The sequence below is a fragment of the Lotus japonicus genome, chromosome 6 (assembly GCF_012489685.1).
Source record: "Lotus japonicus ecotype B-129 chromosome 6, LjGifu_v1.2".
NCBI lineage: Eukaryota > Viridiplantae > Streptophyta > Magnoliopsida > Fabales > Fabaceae > Lotus > Lotus japonicus.
Window position 1 is genome coordinate 40,353,029 of NC_080046.1, and position 23,061 is coordinate 40,376,089.

Sequence of the window (23,061 nt, forward strand, 5' to 3'; positions counted from 1 at the left end):
TGGCAAGCTAGACCCTGGGAACTTGTTTTGTTCCACACGAGAGGACAAAGAAATGGTACAACAGACTTCTTGGCAAATCTAGCTCGGTCCTTTGACCCAGGTATCCACGTTCTCCAGGACCCCCCTCCAGGATGCTACCTGATCCTGCGTGGTGATCACTTGGGAGTTTCCTTCCCTAGACAAGTCTTAGTTTAGGCTTTGGGGCTTTGCCCCTCCATGTCACAAAAAAAAATGCAGATATTAGGAGCTGTTATACATCCCCCAAATCCTCTTATTAAATTTCATCCCCCAAATCCTCTTATTAATTTTTTTAACCACATGTATATTCTCTTTGAGAGAATTTTGTCCGATCTGAGTGTGATAAAAATCAAAGAACTACCCAAGAATGCTCTTTTAAGAACCGAGCTCTCAACCTCATGGGTGCAAACAATCATTTTAAACCACTACGACCGACACACATTAGGTCATTGTCTCCTCTTATTACTTTATAAAGAAAGCATTAGTAATTATATTTAGTATTTTAAAAGTATAAAAAAAAATCCAATGCTTGCTTCATTTGGCAATGAAGAGGATAATTAGAAAGAAAGAAAAAAGAAGATTTAAAATTATTCTTTGTTTAAAAGGCATTACTCATAGCCATAAGAACCAAATCTAGTTTGAATTTATATAAAGCAGTGAAATGATAACATATGCTAAATGTTTAAAAGGCATTACTTACTTCAGCAATTCTTTTGGAACATATGCCGATAAAGGTTAACTTTCTTACAACATAGTAGCATGCTGCACAATGATGAACATATGCTAAATCCTAAATGTTTGATTACAAAATAGCATGCTGAAAAATGATCAACATATGCTAAACACTGATTACAAAATTATCAGCTTCATAGCTCCAGCTAGCTATTGGACATAACCAAAATGCTTCAAGACCGCTAGCAACGCCATACACAAAAGGTAGGAACTTGTTAAAGGAACAGTATTCATTGTGCCAACATGCTCTGTTGGAGAATATCTAACATTAGTTGATGCTGGCCACGGTTGCAAAGATTGCAATGACTCCATCGGCTGCAACGATCTCTGAGCGCCTAGATTGATACCATGTCCATGATAGGCAGCCGAAGGAGATATTCTGTTAAAACCCTGGTTTAAGTAGTCCCTAGATATTGGAGTGTGTTCATTCATTCTTTGAATGTGACTTGCTTGAGGATAATAATGGAGACCAATTGGAGTTGGCAATTGCTCCACGGCATCCTGAATCTCTTGAAATGCAAGTCTTGCTTTAGGATTGTAAATGAACTTAAATGTGCTGCACATACCAAGCGGGAAAGGTTCATCACATCTATAGCTATCGCCACGCTTATTATTATAACCCGGGTAGTCTTCCTTTTTGAAGTCAGAGCATTCAATCAATGTTAGAAAGTTTTGCATAGCAAGCTTCTCTATGTTCCAGGTATTAAAAGGCGTTGTAGTTTTATGATTGACATGAACTTCACCATTGGCTCTAAGCATACAACTTGCATTCTTGAAGAAACCAAACACAAGCTCTCTATGCATCCTGTAAATTTATGATACAGAGAAAATTTTAACATACTTGAATATGCAAACTTGTAATTTGCAGAATAAAATGTCACATTCATATTCTCAATTCAGAAATGATTAAATTAGTGTCACTTCACTTATATCTATTCTCTGTTTTGGCCTAAATAGCAGAAATGTTGTTATATCAAATGAATATTTGTTCTTCACTAAGTACTCAATCAGGACATTAATTAGTCATGAAACTAAACTCTACAAGAAAACTCACTTAATCATTAGCGAGTTATCTTCCTTCCTATGAAAGCCAGCATGGGGGAAGTTGAATATAACTCGATCAAACCGCCTCATCTTTAAATCTGAATGAAGCTTCATTTTGGTTGCATCCACTCCATGTAATAAGCATGCTCCCAGCTTTTGTAACTGATCTAAATTTGACTTTGCTTGCTTGTACATCCTGGTAACATCATCTACATGAAGAGGGAGAGTGGTGATAACAAAAGCCAGACCAAAGCACTTTGTAGCACAAAAGAAATTGGTAGAGCAACAACTGACAAAACATTTATAGAGACAAAAAGCAAAAAATGTTACACATTCATATGCTAAAGACTTGCATAGTGTATGGTTAGCGGGGAATGAAGGCGAGGAGAGGGGAATAGAGGTGGCTAAAACCCCTCACAAGAACGAGATTATTTTTCCTCCCTTCCCCTCCTCTGTATCAAACAAGATGATTTAAAATCTCTCCCCCCTCTTTTCTCCCCTCCCTCGATTAAAATCTTTTCCCTCCCCTGCTTTGAACCAAATACACTTGGTATAAATGTTAGACACTCAAAGGCTAAAGATTGTTTTGGAGTTTCTTAGGGAGGGAAGAGGAAGGCTTTGAGGGAAAGGGAATGGAATGAGAAGAGAGGATAAGGGGAGGGTAAGCCTTTCCCTTGCTTGGAAGTTCAAAATTCCTCAAAAACCTCAAATTTAGGGGAACTCCACAAAATAACTAAAGGAGGGTGTTAGAGGGACTTAGAAGGTTTATAAAAATTCCCTAAAGTATTTCCCTCTTCTAAAAAAACTCTCAAACAATGGGGGACATTCAAATATGCCATCCATTTTCCTTCCATCCCCTCCAAAATACCGCTTGCAAACAAAGCCTAAGGCTTTGAGGGGAAGGGAAGGTAAGCTATCCCTTGTTTGGAAGCTTAAAATTCCACCAAAACTGTCAATTTGGTAGAACTCTAAAAAGTAACAGAGCATGATCTTAAAGGGGTTTTGGAGGGTTTTCAAAAATTTCTGAAACTCTTACCCCTTCTTAAAAGACTGTCAAACAACCCTTCAAATTCAATCCCCTTCAAATCAACTCATAAACACATCCTAATGAGTTAAGTATAGCAGCTTTGTTAGATTGGAGTGTTTGGAAAACCAAATGTACTTAAAATGATACAAAAAAGAAATTAAAAAATTTAAATCAATAAGCAAATGCCTTTTTATCATTTTCAAAGCAACCAAGTGAAAATTACAAATTACTACAAAATTATTAACAAATAGATGCCTATTGTTATTATTTCCAAAACCACCAAATGCAAATAACAACATTTTAAAGAGAAAGAACATGGAGATAAGCTTAAAAGGGTGAGTGTCACATTGAAAGAAGAAGACAAAAGGAACGGGTTATATTATGATACACGTTCTTTCAATCAACCCCATAATCTCAAGGTCAAAACTTTCACATTGAAATGTGCTGCATAAGTGAAAACACAATCATAGTGCTAAAGGGCATGCAAAAAGAGTGTGAAAGAGAGAGTTACCATAGGAGTTAAGAGAGGTAGCAACAATGTTGGTAGCGGAGGCAAAAGCGTTGGCAAGGCAAAGGGAGAATGAAAAATCACCATCACCCACCAACAGTATCTGATGATCACTAGAGTAATGTGTTACCCATTTCACACACTCTTCTGGTTTTTCTTATTCTTCATGTTCCATTTCCACTGGCTTCTTGCACACACTTTGGTTGTTCATGTTTGACATGGAATGACAGGGGTCTCAGAAAGTTTTGACTTTTCAACTACACTTTTTAGAGCAACTCCAACCCACAATTTCTTATCTGGTTTCTTAACACACTATTCAGCACTATTCCTGTGGGCCCTGTCTGCCACATCAGACTTAAGAAACTCCTAAGAAACTGAAGCAGATTTTGCTCCAACCCATGGTTTCTTAAATTACTATTTGAAGGGTCCCACCCGTGTCCCACCATACAACATAAATTAATAATATTTATTTTCACTCAATTTAGATTTAAAATTTAATACTAAATCAATACTTCAACTTAAAAATAATTTAATTAAAATTAATACGAATTTAATTTAAATTTAATTTTACTTAATATTTAAAACAATTAAATTTAAATATCGGCATGTCAACTTGAAACAAAAATAAAAAAGTACATTGTGTTATTTCTAGCAAAAACAATTTTATTGAATGATAGAAATAAAGACGAAAGAAAATACATGACAATGAAAAATAAGCAACAATACATTTGAAATGAAATACATAATAACACTTGAAGGTTAATTTTCATTATTCTCGTTTTCGGGAAGCTGCCAAATATGCTCCACCAAGTCTGCTTGAAGCTGGTGATGAATTGACCTATCAATTTGATGTGCTCTTCTTTCCAAGATATTTCTAAAAGCGGGAATAGGACCACTTACTACTTCAGCATCCAATATGTCATTATTGACCTGATCATAAACAAAATTACCTCGGTACGTGTTGCGCTCATCTTCAACAATCATGTTGTGCAATATGATGCAAGCATACATTATTGACTTCATCTCATTCGGATGCCAAAAGCGTGATGGACCACGAACTATTGCAAACCGAGATTGGAGAACGCCGAATGCACGTTCAACGTCCTTTCTTGCTCCTTCTTGTCTTTTCGCAAATTTTTGCCTTTTTTCTCCTTGCGGCATTGGGATGGTCTTCACAAATGTAGCCCACGGGGGATATATACCGTTTGCTAGATAGTATCCCATGTTATACATTGTTCCATTCACGCTAAAGTTCACCATGAGAGCATTTCCACTCAAAACCTCATTGAAAACCAGAGATTGATTTAGCACATTAATGTCATTGTTAGAACCTGCAATGCCAAAAAATGCATGCCAAATCCACAAGTCTTGTGATGCCACTGCTTCAAGCATGATTCTGGGCTTTCCATGATCACCTCGGGTGAATTGACCTTTCCACGCAACTGGACAATTCTTCCATTCCCAATGCATACAATCAATAGAACCCAACATACCTGGAAATCCACGAGACTCGCCCCATTGAAGTAAGCGGGTAATGTCTTCCTGGTTCGGGCGCCTCAAGTATGTTTCACCAAATACTGCACACACACCTTCCACAAAATTCTTTAAGCACTCAATTGCAGTACTTTCACCAATTCGAACGTACTCGTCAACACTGTCAGCAGGTGATCCGTACGCCAACATACGAATAGCGGCGGTGCACTTTTGTAATGGTGACAGGCCTTGTCTTCCAACTGCATCGACAGACATTAAAAAGTACGGGTCATGAGACCCAAGGGCCCCTACAATTCTGAGGAACACATGCTTTCGCATTCGAAACCTTCGTCGGAAAAGCTCTTCCGTGTACACAGGATTTTCGGAGAAGTAGTCATTCCACAAGCGCTCGTTCCCAGCTTCACGATCTCTCTCTATCACCTTTCTTGTTCGCTTGGGCCTAACGGTGTTGGCACGTCGTTGATAAAACTCCATCTCCTCCTGCATCATATCTTCTATAGTCGTGTCATTGATAAGTTCGTCAATGACAACGTCGTAAATGTCCAAGTCGGCCATATTGTTTGGATCCATTCTATGACACAATGAGAAACTATCAGTGTAATTGGATAGGAGGAAGACAATATGAGAGGACAAAACAACTCTTGAATGTTGAGATGAATGAAATATGACATGTATAAATAAGAGAAACAACAACGGCTATATTCTCCAACGGCTATATTCCCCAACGGCTATATTCTACAACGGCTATATTCCCCAACGGCTATATTCCCCAACGACTATATTCTCCAACGGCTATATTCCCCAACGGCTATATTCCCCAACGGCTATATTCTCGAACGACTATATTCCCCAACGACTATATAGAACACATAAGTAGAAACGCAGTACACATTAAGAAAAATTCGAATACTGAAAGTACAACATTAATGCAGAATACATAAGTAGAAATGCTAAAATTACAACACTGATGCAATACACATAAGTAGAAATGCTAAAATTACAACACTGATGCAATACACATAAGTAGAAATGCTAAAATTACAACACCAGAATCAATAAGTAGAAATGCTAAAATCACAACATTGGCACACGCTAAGAAAGACAACAACAAGAATTAAGACATTCCTAGTTCTTTCATGGCGAATTCAACTAGGCGCTGATGCGTTGCTAACTGCACCTCGTTCATTTGTGATGTGTCCTCCATAAGGATATCTTTGTATTCCTTCAATAACCGCGCCTTTTGAAGTTTGTTTTTTTCCTTTTTCACCTCCAGTTCTTCAGTCTTGAGCTTCTCAAAACTCGCAAGGAATCCCAGTTTAGCTTTCCCGATGGCTATCATCTCGGAGTTAGGAACATAATCGAGATCACTTGAAGCTGTGTCTCCTACTTTGGCCTTCCTTTTCTGGTTCTTTTTTCCCAACGGGCGGGTTGCTGGTTGTGTGGCCTCATATTCGTCGCCCTCAATTGATGCACTCCGGTCAGACGATGTTGCATACACCCCATCTCCTGACTTCTTCTGCCTCGTTGAACTGGTTGTCATAAATGTTCCCTTCCACTTTGGTTCATCCTTCACCAACCGCCATTCATTCTCATGTTTGAAATCTTTACCCGTATCTACATGATATAATTGATGCGCCGTAGCCATGATGTCCTTATCTGAGTGTCCACTTTTCCAATGATTGACGGCTTTAGTGTGGCAACCGACAAATTTTTGAAGATCAGCATTCAATTTATTAAAATGAGATTTCAGGGATAACCATGTCCTCGAAGGAGAGGCATCGTCGCGGTACTCCTCATATTGGGCTCGAATCTTATTCCAGAACAAATCTGACTTTTGCTCATTTCCCACGACCCGATCGGTAGAAACGTTGAGCCATGATTGAAGAAGAAATATATTATCTTTACCACTCCATTTGGTGCGTTTCTTTCCGGATTCTTCAAGATCAATATCATCTAGACCCCGTTGAGTAGAAAATTCAGGCTCATCGGGCATAGCCTCACATTGTGTACTTGAGACTTTTGAACTACTGCTGCTACCAGTAGGAGGTGCTTGGTATTGTGGTGGATACATGCAATATTGTGGATTGTTTGGATAAGGCATTTGTGGTGGATATGGTCCCATTTGACCCTGAGGTTGGTTTTGATGGTAGAACGATTGTGGAAACATTTGATACGAAGGATTTTGAACATTACCACCGGTGTGAGGAGGTTTGTTTTGAGGGTGACACATCTGCGGATGTTGGCTTTGTGGTTGATACATTTGCGGATGTGGGTTTTTTTGTTGGAACATCGGCATAGGTTGGCTTTGCGGGCGAATCATCTGCGAATGTTGGTTTTGTTGTTGGAACACCATCATAGGTTGGCTTTGCGGGTGAATCATCTGCGGAGGTTGGTTTTGTGGCGGAAACATAGGCGAAGGTTGCAAACCTTCACTGGTAGGAGGTGTTTCATTGTCGAGCAGTGGATAATATTGCTCATAAGGATTAGACATTTTGAGAAATTTGAGAATTTTTGGACAAGAGAGAAATTGTGAGAGTAAAGAAGCTGGGAATTGAAGGTTAAATACTGGTTTGGGCCAATGAATACAATACTTGTTGTTGTTCTTGTTATTGCTGAGACTATATATAAGGTAAAGATGCTGAGAATTGAAAAACGGTAAGAAAACCGGTCAAACCGGTCAATTCAAAAAAATTCAAAAAAAAAAAAAGCCCAAACGGGCATAAAACCGGCTCCAGCCGGTCTACATCGGTGGGATGACCGGCTCAGCCGGTCACCCACTATAAATACATTTTCTTTTCTCCCATCCCCTTCATTCTAACCCTAGCAGCCTCCCTTCCAATCCCTTCCACGCTCTCTTCCTCCTAACCCAGCAGCCTCCCCCTTCCACTCCCTTCCACGCTCTCTTCCTCCTAACCCAGCAGCCTCCTCACCCATCCCCTTCCTCCTAACCCTAGCAGCCTCCCTTCCACGCTCTCTTCCTCAAGCTCTCTCCCTCTCCACCTAGCCGCCTCCTTCCTCCTTTCTCGCTCACCCACTCACTGTCTCCTTCCTCCTTTCTCGGTCACCCACTCACTGTCTCCTACCACGCCACGATCCACCCACGAATCAGCCTCCACCGCCCCTCTTCCATGCGCTCAAGGCCTGATATCTCTCAAAAGAGCTTTCTTTTCACACATGCAAGCCGATTTGAGGCAAGTTTATGTTGATTTTGTTGATTTTCGTCAGTTCCTGTACTCTTCTATTGAACTTCTCTCATTTCCCTTCCAAATTGGAGCAAAAAACAACCGGATCGGAGCTCCACCGACCCTTTCAGCTGCTGTGTTTTTTGGTTTTTATTTTTTCTATGTAAAAAATTCATCTTCACAACATTTCATTAGCTTTGTAATTATTTTCTTATTTTGTTGAATAAAATTTATGGAATTGTGGTATATGTTCATGCTGTGTGTGTTGATTCCACATTCTGTTTCTTTCCCTCTGAACATTTCATTAGCTGTGTGTTAATGTTCATTCTGTTTCTTTCCCTCTGAAATCCGTTGATGCAAAGTGAGAGAAAATATCATTTTTTTAATCTAAGAAACCAAAAAGCAGAGTTCCTTGTGGAAGGAACTCTGCACTGTTGCTAAGAAACCAAAAGTGTCAAGTAAGCAAACTCCAATGCAGCCACAAAATAAGAAACGGATCTTAGCAACTCCAGCTGGGTTAAGAAACCAGCGTTGGAGTTGCTCTTATAGCAAATTGTGTCAACTTTTGAAATTTTAATCCGTTTAGTCATCATCAGTTATTATTTCAATAATTACTTTTATCACATATTATAATTAAATTTAAATGAAAAAAGGGCTAAAAAGGTAAAATGATTAGACATGACTAGATATTGGGTATATTTTTTACATGGTAGATACTAATTAAATTCTAAATGTTTATTAGTTAAATTACGACGTGATTTAAATTAAATCAATAGCATATATAGACTTTGAATTACTCTCTCAAAACAAAGTTACTTTAAATATGTTTTGGTTAGATGAGAAATAAAAAATGAAAGGGGAAAATATAAGGAAGAGAAAATAAAGAAAAAACAAGTAAGCTTTTCCTTTTTAGTCATAATCTTCATGTCATTACGAACAATGGTGAATAAAATTAAAACGTGTATGAACTGAAACTAAAGCAATCATGTGAATATTAAGCTTTTAAATCCAAATTTATGTAACTAAAAAAATAAGTTTTTGTTTTCCTTTCAAATTGTATCTAGGCTCCTAACTATTGTGATTTAGGAACTCATCTTCATCTAATAGAATTAAGAATGTGAACTAATTACCACGATTAATTTTCAGCGTATTTGGATCACGGATCATGGACGACCTAAGTAACAAAACTGCTTCTTCTCCATAAAAGCTACTGCTTGTAGCTTTCATCAGAATTGCGTCTCCCCTAAAGTAAAAGCTTATCAAATTCCTAAACACACGTTTTATGGTTTTTTTTTACATAACAGTATAACACAGATTTTGTGTTTTTGCTATCAACACAGATTTTGTGTTGAATACTTCTTTTTTTAGTAATATATTTTATTTAGAAAATGAGAGACTAGGATCGGCCCTTGGATTTGGATATGTTGTACCAAAGTAAGGGCTTTAGGCCTCTTTTTCTTTCACAAGCCTCATAATTTTTATAATAACTAGTATTTAGCCCGCTGACCCGTGCGATGCACGAGAAATTTTAATTTGAATCAATTACTAATTATTATCATTGAGTATAGATGAGCATTGATATATATGGAATAATATAATGATGTATTTACTGATTGTTATTATTTTCTATTGATGTTTTTTGCATATTATCTTCAGTGTGGATATTAATTGGATAGTTTTTTCCAACATCAATTGTGGTTCACGTTGTGTGTTGTTTGGCACAATCTTGCATCCCACATCACATTGTATAATATCTTCTTAATATTTTTATCGTTTAAAATCAATATTGAACATTGAAGGTGATTAATGTGATGCTGGGAGATACTCATTAACACGCATAAAAGGAAGGAAGGACTTTTTAACATCATAAGATTCAATCTTTTAATGTAATTAATATGGTGTAGGGACGTGATTCATGCTCTTAGGAATAATCATTGAGAGTCCACTCACTTTAGAGGAGGCAAATTTATAAACCAAAGACATAAACAAGTTTCCAAGAGCATAACAATGACATAACCAATTTTACCTCATTAGCATAAAAGGATATCAATGACATCAAAACCTTGTATTTGCAAACAAAGTCCTTGGTAAAAATGAAACTGGTTAACTAACATTAAAAGAAATTAGTAATGTTCTAAATTCAATTAAGTTTGAACTTATCTTTTTGTTGGAATAACTTCAGTATCTTAAATCTTACTATAAAAATACTGCAATGCATAACCTCTCTTTAATCTATTATTTGGTTAGAGGATAATTTAATCTATTTATTATTTATATTTAAATTAATTAATTTTAAATTAAAGTATTATTCCGTTAGCATATTTTGGATGGTGTTAATGGGGTGGGGTGGAGTGTAGATTTTTGAAAGAATAGAGCTAAGTGTAATTATGGGATTAGTATTGGGGTGGAGTGTAGATTTTGGATAAGAATGGAGCTAAGTGTTATTCTCACAAACCTTAAGAGGGGTTGGTGTATTTTACTAAAAATAATTGCTAACATGGGGAAAATAGTCAGTTTGATGTAAACAAAATTTACGTTGACAATGTACTAAATATTTGATCTAATTTAAATTAAGACTATCTAAATGATACTGAGAAAGGTGTAATTTAAATTAATACTAACTAGAATAAAGCAGCCTATTTTACAGTAAAATAATCAAACTTAAATATCAAACTTCATTTGAACAAAAAAAAATTAAGTACCTTATTGTCAATTTCATTGAACTTAATTTTTTGAGATGGGAATCAAGGAAAAAAATGAGCTATTGAGCTTTGTTAACAGTAACACAAAATATACTTCAACTTAAGGTAAAAATGGAAAACTTTATTAAATCTGAGTCACTAAAATGAAAGGTAGTAAGTATAAATTTCTGAAGAGCATAAAATGAAAAAGTCAAAAGGGAGTGATATACTTTTTTAAGACTGTAAAGTAGAAAAGATTAATACATGTTTATAGGCTTAGTGAAAGATAAAATAAAGGTTCCCACTAGGGTGGGTAACTTTATTTTTGGTCCACCGGTGGACCAGAGGGCAAATTTGGTTTTTCCTCCCTTGCACCCCCACCCCAACAACACAAACACTGTAGCACGACCATGGGAACTGGTGAAAAAGCTATACCAATTACCAAAGGATAGAAACCAGAAAAAGTTAGAAACTTTGCAACACTCATTTTTCAAAATTCAATTCAATTCCATCGCCTAACAAATTTCCAGCTTCTCTCTAAATGACCCAAAGCTTGTTCCTCAATTTTCTTCTTGGTTCTTAACGAAATTCTTCGTTTTCCTTCTAATCTCTTTGTAAACACGTTTCTAAAAGTCTTGGATGAAATTCTGGAACTTTTGGTGTAATTTCAAGCGTGATTTCCAGGATTCTGGGTGGGTCGGTTCGACAACTTGGCCGGAAAATCGTAACCATTCCTCCCTTGTTGCAGTGTAAAAAATGCAATCCCTTATGATCCCCTCAACAATCAGTAACAAAAATCACCACCATACAGTCAGGAAAAATGCCATAAAGTCAATCTGTTTTGCCATGATGCATTGGTTTCAAAATTATTCACATCAAAGTACTTATTCAGAGAACACAAATCCCACAAGCAATGTAACGCCTCAATGTAACGCCATGATGCATTGTTGTTTTACCGTGTGTAAATTTTCGTTGAAATAAAGCCTTTCAATAACATTGCTTACAAATAAAAAGTAGTAACTTAAGAAGTAGATTGAATAATTCATCTTATTAATAAAAGCTTTGGAAGCGTACAATGACTCTTTCAAATTAAAACATAATGATTAAACTAGTGTTCGACCGCCCCCGAGCCAACACAACAAGAAGGTCTCTAGGTTAGGTTCGAACCTATAAACAAACTCAGCTCACCCCCAAGTACAGACTCAATTATCACACTCAATACCCGACTCATAGGCCGCGTGCCTTCCAAGGCCTCCTCCAGCGCTCGCATCATATCGTCTCGCATCCTCTGCTCTCGCCAATCCCATAGCGGAACCATCAGTCGCGAAGTCGATGTCTCGAGCCTTTCCGTCGTCCACATCAAGCAGATATAGGGTCGCATCTCGACTGATCACACGCATGCTTGTTGTCTAGGCGTTAAGCGCCCCAAACAACAAACAGCAAACAAGCAAGGGTCAACTTCTAACACACACACACATCATAAGTAGGGTATACTACCCTATCAATCACAAGTTCTTCACTAAGCTAACATTCACAAATATGGGCACTATATTAAGTTCTAAGGTTCACAAGTATAGGGAACTATCTCATAATTCTAAGTTTCACAAGTATAGGGAACTATCTCATAGTTTATTGCTAGTCAATGCTCGTGCACATGCATGCAGACGCTTTAGATATCCATAAGCCAATCCCTCATGGAAAGGCAAGACGAACACAACTCCACGGTCGGGGCTGGACCTCTCCAACGCACCGCTGCCCAACAACTTGATGATCGGGGTTGGATCTCTCCAACGCACTGCCGTTTCACGTTCGTCCTTATTCAGGGCCTCCCCTGAATGTCACCATCGACTAGCCCAGTCCAGGTCACTAGTCGTGGCCAACCAAGCCCAGTCCAGGTCACTTGGTCCACAATGCATGCCATGCAAGTCAGTCATCATCACAAGGCCCTAAGCCTATCACGTTCATCTCTCATGAACAACGTATCATAGCATAATAACTTGCATGCATAGCAATAAATATAGCTAACACCCTAGGCATTTTGACATGTTCATAATAACACTAGCTAACATTCATTGCATCATTATCATATAGCATATCTAGTACATATATCCTCGATAGTCCTAGCATCATGCTTGCTAACAATCACAATCACAACCAATTCATCTAGGCCGAGGCCGAAGTGCCCTTACAAGCATATTCGAAAATCATAAGGTCCTTAACATTTCATAATCATACAATCACAATCAATCATAGCCGAAGTTCCCTTACCTCAAAGGTACGCTTTCCTAGAAGTCTCGGGTTGCTCCTTGAAGCTAGATCTACACTTGGAAATTTCCTACCAACGAACGAGCAGAGTAACGTTACTAATCGGACAATCGAATCGATCATAAGCCCATCCCCTTGTTGATCACGAAATTCCCCCCAAAAACCTTGAAAATCCAAAATCATTTCTTTCATAAGATCAAACATTCTTTTCTAAAACATTTTGCTTGAAGATCATAAGAACACTTGAAGAGCTTTCGAAGAAAAACATAATTTTCGCATAGATTCAATCCTCCCAAGATCAAAACCTCCTTTATAAAATCCTTTCTTTGAAGGTCATAAGAAAAAAATAAGAACATCAAGAACTTCTTTAAGAAAACCCTCAAATAGAAAAACATTTCTAAGCAACTTGATTAAAATCATTCTCTTATGGATTTGGCAGATCAGCTTAAGCTGCAACCACAGAGCATATTGAGAATGACCTTACTCAAGGCTTAGAAACTAAACTAACCTAAGAACAAGAAAAATAAAAGAAAGACAAGAGAGGGAAAGAGAGCTCACGCAAATGCAGAGGAGAGGAGAACTCTTGGTGTGAAGAAATGAGAGGGGGAAGGCTCTATTTATAGTGAGGGGTGAGAGCCAAGCATTAAATGCTTTTCTTTCTCCCCAAGAAGAAGCCCAAACCCACGAAATTTGCAGCCCATTTTAGTGTTTCTAGACTCTTCCAACCTTCCTTGATTCGGTCCTCAAAATTTGGCTTATTTCCTAATTAAATCCCTTTTAAAACTATCATTTAAATCCTTAATCTTTTAGAATATATAAATCTGAATCCAAAGGGTTTTAAATCAGATGTGAAAATATCCTTGGAGGTTTTAAAAGTTCAGAAATCAATCCCCCATTAATTGAAAGTCAAAGAATCAAAATCCCTAATATCTCTCCTTCATAAAACCTAGCTAGAAAATGAAATTACTTGCAAAAGTCTCATTTTCCTTCCTCCACAAGCCTTGGCCGCCCAACACACTCTCCATGCTCAGATTTTCTCCAAAAATATTTAAAATAATAATGCATTAAATGCACCATGTCCCTCCTAAATGCATCAAAACTTCAAATTTAAAATAAAAAATCTTTATCAATAATTTTGGCTCCAAAAATTCGTGCATCAGCTCCATAATACCTCAAAAATATTTTCAGAATTAATTTTGATATTAAACCATAGGTTAAAGTTATTTAAATGAATTTATTTAAATAAAAAACTCATTTTATTTAAATAAAACCTTCAAAAACCAAAGTAAGGAATATTCCCTCATAGAATATTCTTAAAATCATGTCCAGCACCTCCCCCATAAGGTGTGGCCAACGAAATCGTCCTCGTCGACTCGATTCACCAACTCATCGCTCCTGTCGGGTCGATTTTGACCTAAAAGTCGTCGTCGCATAACCCTAGCAATATTATAGTCAAAATGCTCGTATCATCGCGCACATCAACGTCTAGAGGTTTCTAAGACTTAATATTGCTTTTAAAAATTAATTACCCTTTTTAAAAGGCATAATATCACATATAGCACAAGAAATTCACCGAATATTATTATTAAAATAATATGCTATAAAACCGGGTCTTACAAGCAACAACAAAACTTATTCTCAATTTCCCTAAAACCGTAACAAACGCAACATTAACGCCGAGAAGCCAACAACTTTAATCACTTCCTTCAGTCTTAAATTTCCACCAGTCCAAAAACTTAGCCTCAGCATCCAATGTGTCTACCCTGTATAGTGCATGATTTGCGACCCAGCATTGTAAGATCAAATTTTGATCTAGTAGTACAACTCTATGTTTTGATGATTACAAGTTAACCTTTTGATATGAACAATTGTGGTACTCTAACGTGTTTTTCTGAGTGTGTTATTTACAGGCTCTGACCTCTATTTCATCTCACACGAATCAGAAGCACTGTGCTTAAAGAGTGACCCAAGCATCGCTTTCGCATTGTCCATGTTCAGTCTGAACAGTGGAAAAGCTTTAGAAGATCTGAAGTAAATCAAGCTCTGATAAGGACTCAGCTCACTTGAAGCTCTGATGATCCAGAAGATCTGACAACCAAGAGACTCTGAAGGTTCAGAAGCTCTGATGGTGAAGAAGACTCTGACGATCCAGACTCTGAAGAGTGAAGTCTCTGAAGTCCAGAAGCAACTGGCTCTGAAGACCATGTACTGATCCTCTGAAGTGAAGATCAGAAGGTACAACGGTAAGAGGATCCAAGCTTCCCTCTGACTCTGATCAATCAGCTTCACAAGTTCCAACACGAAGCGCTCCTCTGATCAGAAGTCTACGAGGTTAAGGTCAAGTCACTATCCAAAGTACAAAAGCAAAGTGTACTATCCTGACGACCTACCTAACATCCTCAGCCACAGCAAAAGCTGGAATTTCCAGAACTGCCCTCCAACGGTAGCATTTCCATGCAACGTTCAACCCTAATCCTTGGAGTATAAATAGAGGCTGAAGATTGAAAGAAGCGGCTAGAAGCATTCACACACGCGCAAGAAATATTCAAATCCTTCTAAGCTTTCTTTCATCTTGAATTTCATTGTGTTTACTATAAGCTTTTCAGAAGCACTTTCTTTGTAAACAAGAACTTCATATACAGTTGTATAGTTTGCCTTTAGGAGATCAAGGTTGATCGGATCCTAGAGAAGACTAAGAGAGTGAATCTTAGTGTGAGCTAAGTCAGTGTATTGTTAGTCACTTGTAGGTTTCAAGTGCAGTTGTAACACATACCTGATTAGTGGATTGCCTTCATTCTAAGAAGGAAGAAATCACCTTAACGGGTGGACTGGATTAGCTTGAGTGATTTATCAAGTGAACCAGGATAAAATCCTTGTGTGCTCTTCTATCTCTTATCTTTAGCACATAGTTTGTTTCGAAAGATTTGCCAAAATCTTTAAGGTGGAAGTTTTATCTTGAAAACGTTATTCAAACCCCCCCTTTCTACCGTTTTTCATACCTTCAATTGGTATCAGAGCGCAAGTTCTGATTACCACACCTAACAGTGTTCAGTGATCCGGGCCGGTGTGAAAAACAATGGCCACCGCCAGTGAAACACAGAAAGATGGATACAATGCAAAGCCTCCCATGTTCGACGGTCAAAGGTTCGAATACTGGAAAGATAGACTTGAAAGTTTCTTTCTGGGTTTTGATGCAGATCTCTGGGATATTATTGTGGATGGCTATGAGCGTCCAGTTGATGCAGAAGGCAAGAAGATCCCAAGGTCAGAGATGACTGCAGATCAAAAGAAGCTGTACTCACAACATCACAAAGCAAGAGCAATTCTTCTAAGTGCTATTTCTTATGAAGAGTACCAGAAGATTACTGATCGTGAGTTTGCAAAATGCATTTTTGAATCTCTGAAGATGTCTCATGAAGGAAACAAGAAAGTCAAAGAATCAAAGGCATTATCTTTGATCCAAAAGTATGAATCCTTCATCATGGAGCCTAATGAGTCCATTGAAGAAATGTTCTCCAGATTTCAGTTGCTTGTAGCTGGAATACGACCTCTCAACAAGAGCTACACAACAAAAGATCATGTCATAAGGGTCATCAGGTGTCTTCCTGAAAGCTGGATGCCTTTAGTGACATCAATAGAGCTCACAAGAGATGTCGAGCATATGAGTTTAGAAGAACTCATCAGCATTTTGAAATGCCATGAGCTGAAGCGTTCTGAGATGCAAGATCTGAGGAAAAAGTCTATAGCCTTGAAATCCAAATTTGAAAAGGCTAAGGCTGAGAAGTCAAAGGCTCTCCAAGCTGAAGCAGAAGAATCTGAAGAAGCATCAGAAGATTCTGATGAAGATGAGCTGACTCTGATCTCCAAGAGACTCAACCGCATCTGGAAGCACAGGCAGAGCAAGTACAAAGGCTCTGGAAAGGCAAAAGGAAAGTCTGAATCTTCAGGCCAGAAGAAGTCATCAATAAAAGAAGTCACATGCTTTGAGTGCAAAGAATCTGGGCACTACAAGAGTGATTGTCCAAAGTTGAAGAAGGACAAGAAGCCAAAGAAGCACTTCAAGACGAAGAAGAGTCTGATGGTGACATTTGATGAATCAGAGTCAGAGGATGTTGACTCTGATGGTGAAGTCCAAGGACTCATGGCTATTGTCAAAGACAAAGAAGTAGAGTCAAAGGAAGCTGTTGACTCTGACTCAGAATCAGAAGGAGATCCTAATTCAGACGATGAAAATGAGGTATTCGCTTCTTTCTCTACCTCTGAACTGAAACATGCTTTGTCTGATATTATGGATAAGTATAACTCCTTATTGTCTAAGCATAAAAAGTTGAAAAAGGACTTATCTGCTGCTTCAAAGACTCCTTCTGAACATGAGAGAATTATTTCTGATTTGAAAAATGATAATCATGCTTTGGTAAATTCTAACTCTGTGCTTAAGAACCAGATTGCTAAGTTAGAAGAAATAGTTGCTTGTGATGCCTCTGATTGTAGAAATGAATCTAAGTATGAAAAGTCTTTTCAAAGATTCCTGGCTAAGAGCGTAGATAGAAGCTTAATGGCTTCAATGATCTATGGCGTAAGCAAAAATGGAATGCATGGCATTGGCTATTCTAAACCAATTAGAAATGAGCCTTCTATGCCTAAAACTAAATCCTTGTATGAATGCTTTGTTCCCTCTGGTACCACATTGCCTGATCCTTTACCTGCTGAAGTTGCTAAACCTCCTCTTAAAAAGGGATGTTTCTCCATGTCTAAATATCATGCAAAAATTCCTTTACATTATTATGTTGAGAAACCCAAGGTGATCAGAACCTCTGGGGTAACTAACAAGAGAGGACCCAGAAAGTGGGTACCTAAGGACAAGATTATCTATGTTGCAGATATCCTTGATAGCTCCACTGAAACACCAATCATGGTATCTGGACAGTGGATGCTCGCGTCACATGACGGGAGAAAGGCGTATGTTCCAAGAGCTAAAACTTAAGCCTGGAGGCGAAGTTGGCTTTGGAGGAAATGAAAAGGGTAAAATTGTTGGTACTGGTACTATTTGTGTAGATAGTAGTCCATGCATTGATAATGTTTTATTGGTAGACGTCTTAACTCATAACTTATTGTCTATAAGTCAATTAGCTGACAAGGGTTATGATGTTATCTTTAATCAAAAGTCCTGCCGGGCTGTAAGTCAGATCGATGACTCTGTTCTATTTAACAGCAAGAGGAAGAACAACATTTATAAGATCAGATTATCTGATTTGGAGGCTCAGAATGTGAAGTGTCTTCTGTCTGTTAATGAAGAGCAATGGGTATGGCATAGACGGTTAGGGCATGCCAGTATGAGAAAGATTTCTCGGCTGAGCAAGCTAAACCTTGTCAGGGGCTTACCCACTCTGAAGTTCGCTTCAGACGCTCTTTGTGAAGCATGTCAGAAAGGCAAATTCACAAAAGTCCCTTTCAAGGCAAAGAATGTTGTCTCAACCTCAAGGCCGTTGGAACTTCTGCATATCGACCTGTTTGGACCAGTGAAAACTGAGTCTATAGGTGGCAAGAGATATGGGATGGTCATCGTTGACGACTATAGCTGCTGGACATGGGTAAAGTTTCTAACCCGCAAGGATGAGTCTCATGCTGTGTTCTCTACCTTCATAGCCCAAGTGCAAAACGAGAAGGCTTGTAGGATTGTGCGTGTCAGAAGTGACCATGGTGGAGAGTTTGAGAATGACAAGTTTGAGAGTCTGTTTGATTCCTATGGAATTGCACATGATTTCTCTTGTCCCAGAACTCCTCAACAAAATGGTGTTGTTGAGAGGAAGAACAGAACTCTTCAGGAGATGGCTAGAACCATGCTCCAAGAAACTGGCATGGCTAAGCACTTTTGGGCAGAGGCAGTAAATACAACATGTTACATTCAGAACAGAATCTTTGTGAGACCAATTCTGAATAAGACTCCTTATGAATTGTGAAAGAACATTAAACCCAACATTTCTTACTTTCATCCTTTTGGTTGTGTTTGTTATGTTCTTAACACTAAGGATAGATTGCATAAATTTGATGCTAAGTCTTCTAAATGTCTATTACTTGGTTACTCTGAAAGATCTAAAGGTTTTAGATTCTATAATACTGATGCTAAGACTATTGAAGAGTCTATTCATGTCAGATTTGACGATAAGCTTAACTCTGATCAGTCAAAGCTAGTTGAGAAATTTGCAGATTTAAGCATTAATGTTTCTGACAAAGGCAAAGTTCCAGAGGAAGCTGAGCCAGAGGAAGATGATCCAGAAGAAGAAGCTGGTCCCTCTGATTCACAACCTCAGAAGAAAAACAAAAAAATCGCATCACATCCTAAGGAATTGATTCTGGGCAACAAAGATGAACCAGTCAGAACCAGATCAGCCTTCAGAACCTCTGAAGAGACTCTGCTCAGTCTGAAAGGATTGGTGTCCTTAATTGAACCCAAGTCCATAGATGAAGCTCTTCAGGACAAGGATTGGATTCTGGCCATGGAAGAAGAATTGAATCAATTTTCCAAGAATGATGTTTGGAGCTTAGTGAAGAAGCCTGAAAGTGTTCATGTGATTGGAACCAAATGGGTGTTCAGAAACAAGTTGAATGAGAAAGGAGATGTAGTCAGAAACAAGGCAAGGCTAGTTGCTCAGGGCTACAGCCAACAAGAAGGAATAGACTACACTGAAACTTTTGCTCCAGTAGCCAGACTAGAAGCAATCAGACTATTGATCTCTTTCTCAGTGAATCACAACATAGTTCTTCATCAGATGGATGTGAAGAGTGCCTTCCTAAATGGATATATTTCAGAGGAAGTCTATGTTCATCAACCCCCAGGTTTTGAAGATGAGAAGAACCCAGACCACGTGTTCAAACTGAAGAAATCACTCTATGGTCTGAAGCAAGCTCCTAGAGCATGGTATGAGAGACTCAGCTCGTTCCTTCTGGAGAATGAGTTTGTAAGGGGTAAAGTAGATACAACTCTCTTTTGCAAAACTTATAAAGATGATATCTTAATTGTGCAAATTTATGTTGATGATATTATATTTGGTTCTGCTAATCAATCTCTATGCAAAGAATTTTCCGAGATGATGCAGGCTGAATTTGAGATGAGTATGATGGGAGAATTAAAGTACTTTCTGGGAATACAAGTTGATCAAACACCATAAGGAACATATATCCATCAGAGCAAGTACACTAAAGAACTTCTGAAGAAGTTCAATATGCTGGAATCTACAGTTGCTAAGACTCCAATGCATCCTACATGCATTTTGGAGAAAGAAGATGCAAGTGGTAAAGTTTGTCAGAAGCTCTATCGTGGTATGATAGGTTCACTTCTATACTTAACTGCATCTAGGCCAAATATATTGTTTAGTGTTCATTTATGTGCTCGTTTCCAATCAGATCCAAGGGAAACCCACTTAACTGTTGTTAAGAGGATCCTAAGGTATCTGAAAGGCACCACTAACCTTGGCTTGATGTATAAGAAGACATCAGAGTATAAGCTTTCAGGTTATTGTGATGCTGATTATGATGGAGATAGAACAGAGAGAAAAAGTACTTCTGGAAATTGTCAATTTATGGGAAGTAATCTAGTCTCATGGGCAAGGAAGAGGCAATCAACCATTGCACTATCCACTGCAGAGGCAGAATATATCTCAGCAGCAATATGCAGCACTCAGATGCTCTGGATGAAACATCAGCTGGAGGACTATCAGATCCTTGAGAGCAATATCCCAATCTACTGTGATAACACTGCTGCAATATCCTTGAGTAAGAATCCTATCTTACATTCAAGGGCAAAGCACATTGAGGTAAAGTATCACTTTATTAGAGATTATGTACAGAAGGGCGTACTTCTTCTGAAGTTTGTTGATACTGACCATCAATGGGCAGATATCTTTACAAAGCCCTTAGCAGAGGATAGATTTAATTTCATTCTGAAAAATCTGAATATGGACTTTTGTCCAGAGTGAAGATGGATCAGAACCTCTGACTATGATACTTCTTGATCAGAAGATGTCTAGTCCAGAAGGTAACTCTATCAGAGTGTATGTACCTATTGGTGCTGACTCTGAAGCTGAGACAGTAAACGTGTGTCAGTATCTCTGATGCATAGTTCCTTGTGCCCGTGTGACAGTCTGTCATAATGAGTGTAGATGTGCTTCTCTCCTGTGTGTGATATGTGTATTTACTGTTACTATGATGTCTTTAATTTTCAACCGTTGATTTTAAATTGCTTTTTGATCAACAACGGTTACCTTTAAAAACCCACTATACACACACGTTCTCCTACACTTAAGGTTTTACATTCTCTCTCTCAGTTTTTCAAAACCGCTTACCTACGATCTCTCTCTCTCTCTCTCTCTCTATTCATCATCTTCATCTTCCTTTCTACCCAAAACCTTCAACCGCTCAAAATGGTGAGACAAAATAGAAACGAAGCTGCTGACAGAACCAGGTTTCCTGTAATGGTAGTTGGTCAAGCTACAGGACAGGAAGATCCTGAGGTTCAGAGAAATCAAGGTCAAGCTCAAGAGCAGATGATTCCTATTGCAGAACAGGGTTGTGCCGTTCACTGTGTTTATGCTCCGGAAGAACTTCAAGTACTTGCAGAATGAAGATTCGACCTCGACAACCTTGCTGCAAATGGGTTTGACTTGCGTCCTGAAGTTCAAGTTCAGGGATGGGAAGAATACTTCAACAGGCTCAGAGGACCAATTTATGACAAATTGGTCAAGGAATTCTGGAAGCATGCCGACTGCGATGACACTCAGGTGGTCTCCTACATTGCTGGAAGGAGAATCATCATAACTGAGAAGTCAATTGTGAATCTGCTGGGTGCAGATACTACACGTGGGTATCGATTTCAACTAACTGAATCGAAGCTGAAACCCAAAACGAAAGATGAAACCAACAAGGCTCTGTACACCACTTACAAACCGGGCAAGACTGACTACAAAGTGGTGGATCTTCATCCCAAGCTCATAATCTGGCACAAGATTCTGCTACACTGCATCAATCAGAGGCCAAAGGGAAGTTCCCCAGACTACATCAACTTATGCCAGAAGGCGATGTTGTTCTTCATTCAAGATAAGAAGAAGATCTGCCTTCCCTTCTTCTTGTTCTCTTACTTGAAGGAATGCATCAAGAAGTCAAGAACTACTGCCTCCATCAAGTCTGCCATCAAGTATATTCCCTTTGGGAGATTACTATCAGATCTCTTCATTGAGAGCAACTTTGTGCAAGATCTGATCAAGGCAGGATGCACAGAGGATCTGACCACCATCGTTAGTGATGTCTTCTCTGCCAATTCTTTGAAGAAGATGGGTTTGGTCAAGAAGAAAATTGCCCCAGCTCATGAAGATACGTCTGCTGAAATCAGACAAAGAAGGGTGCCTCTGCATGATTTCCCTCTGTGGACACAAGCAGACAACCCAGAGGCAATTCTATGCTACATTGATGATCTGAAGAACCAAGGGTTTGAGATTGATGTTGATGAATTCTTCAGAAGATTGCCCCCAGCTCCAGAGTTTGACTCTCCTCCCAAGAGGAAAGTTCAGAGGAAGATGGTCTTAGAAGAATCCTCTGAGGAATCTGATGTCCCTCTGAAGAAGAAGAAGAAGGCTGACCAGCCTAAAAGGAAACATGATGAAACCACCAAGCCAGATGATGGTGATGATGGTGATAATGAGGATGGTCCTTCTCCTCCCAAGAAGAAGAAGAAACAGGTCAGAATCGTGGTGAAGCTTACACGGGTGGAACCTGCTGCTACAGTCATCAGGATGGATACTTCTGCCAGAGTGACTCGCTCTGCTGTGCGTACAAGTAAGTCTGTTATCATTGAATCTGATGATGATTTAAATTCTATTGATGCACTTCCCATTTCCACCCTCCTCAAACGCACATCCACCCAACTCACTACTATCCCCGAGTCACAATCTGCAGCCCAAGCCTCATCTCCACCAAATTCCCCAAGGTCTTCATTCTTCCAACCTTCCCCAAATGAAGCACCTCTCTGGAATATGCTTCAGAACCAACCTACAGGAACCTCTGATCCAACCTCACCCATTACCATTCAATACAATCCATTAACATCTGAACCAATTA

General features: G+C 38.7%; 2 protein-coding genes across 2 annotated transcripts; both read right to left on the reverse strand.

Annotated features, from left to right (window-relative positions):
• Window positions 1–688: 688 nt before the first annotated feature.
• On the reverse strand, window positions 689–3,540 carry LOC130725299 (heavy metal-associated isoprenylated plant protein 41-like). Its single transcript, XM_057576542.1, has 4 exons — window positions 3,528–3,540; window positions 3,333–3,485; window positions 1,805–2,003; window positions 689–1,555 (listed from the first exon to the last, which is right to left on the reverse strand). The coding sequence occupies exons 1-4, from the start codon at window positions 3,538–3,540 to the stop codon at window positions 901–903; spliced, it is 1,020 nt and encodes a 339-aa protein (XP_057432525.1). The 3' UTR covers window positions 689–900.
• A 434-nt stretch (window positions 3,541–3,974) lies between these two features.
• LOC130723765 (uncharacterized) lies at window positions 3,975–5,587 on the reverse strand. Its single transcript, XM_057574892.1, has one exon. The coding sequence runs from the start codon at window positions 5,391–5,393 to the stop codon at window positions 4,089–4,091; it is 1,305 nt and encodes a 434-aa protein (XP_057430875.1). The 5' UTR covers window positions 5,394–5,587; the 3' UTR covers window positions 3,975–4,088.
• Between the last annotated feature and the right edge of the window lie 17,474 nt (window positions 5,588–23,061).

Excerpts from the sequence above, each read along its gene's own strand:
- LOC130725299 (XM_057576542.1), bottom strand. Across the intron at positions 2,004-3,332 it reads TACCTCTCTTAACTCCTATG|ATGATGTTACCAGGATGTAC; the intron begins GTAACTCTCTCT and ends CTCTTCATGTAG. Across the intron at positions 1,556-1,804 it reads GATAACTCGCTAATGATTAA|GATGCATAGAGAGCTTGTGT; the intron begins GTGAGTTTTCTT and ends ATAAATTTACAG.
- LOC130723765 (XM_057574892.1), bottom strand. The coding sequence starts at position 5,393 with ATGGATCCAAACAATATGGCCGACTTGGACATTTACGACGTTGTCATT.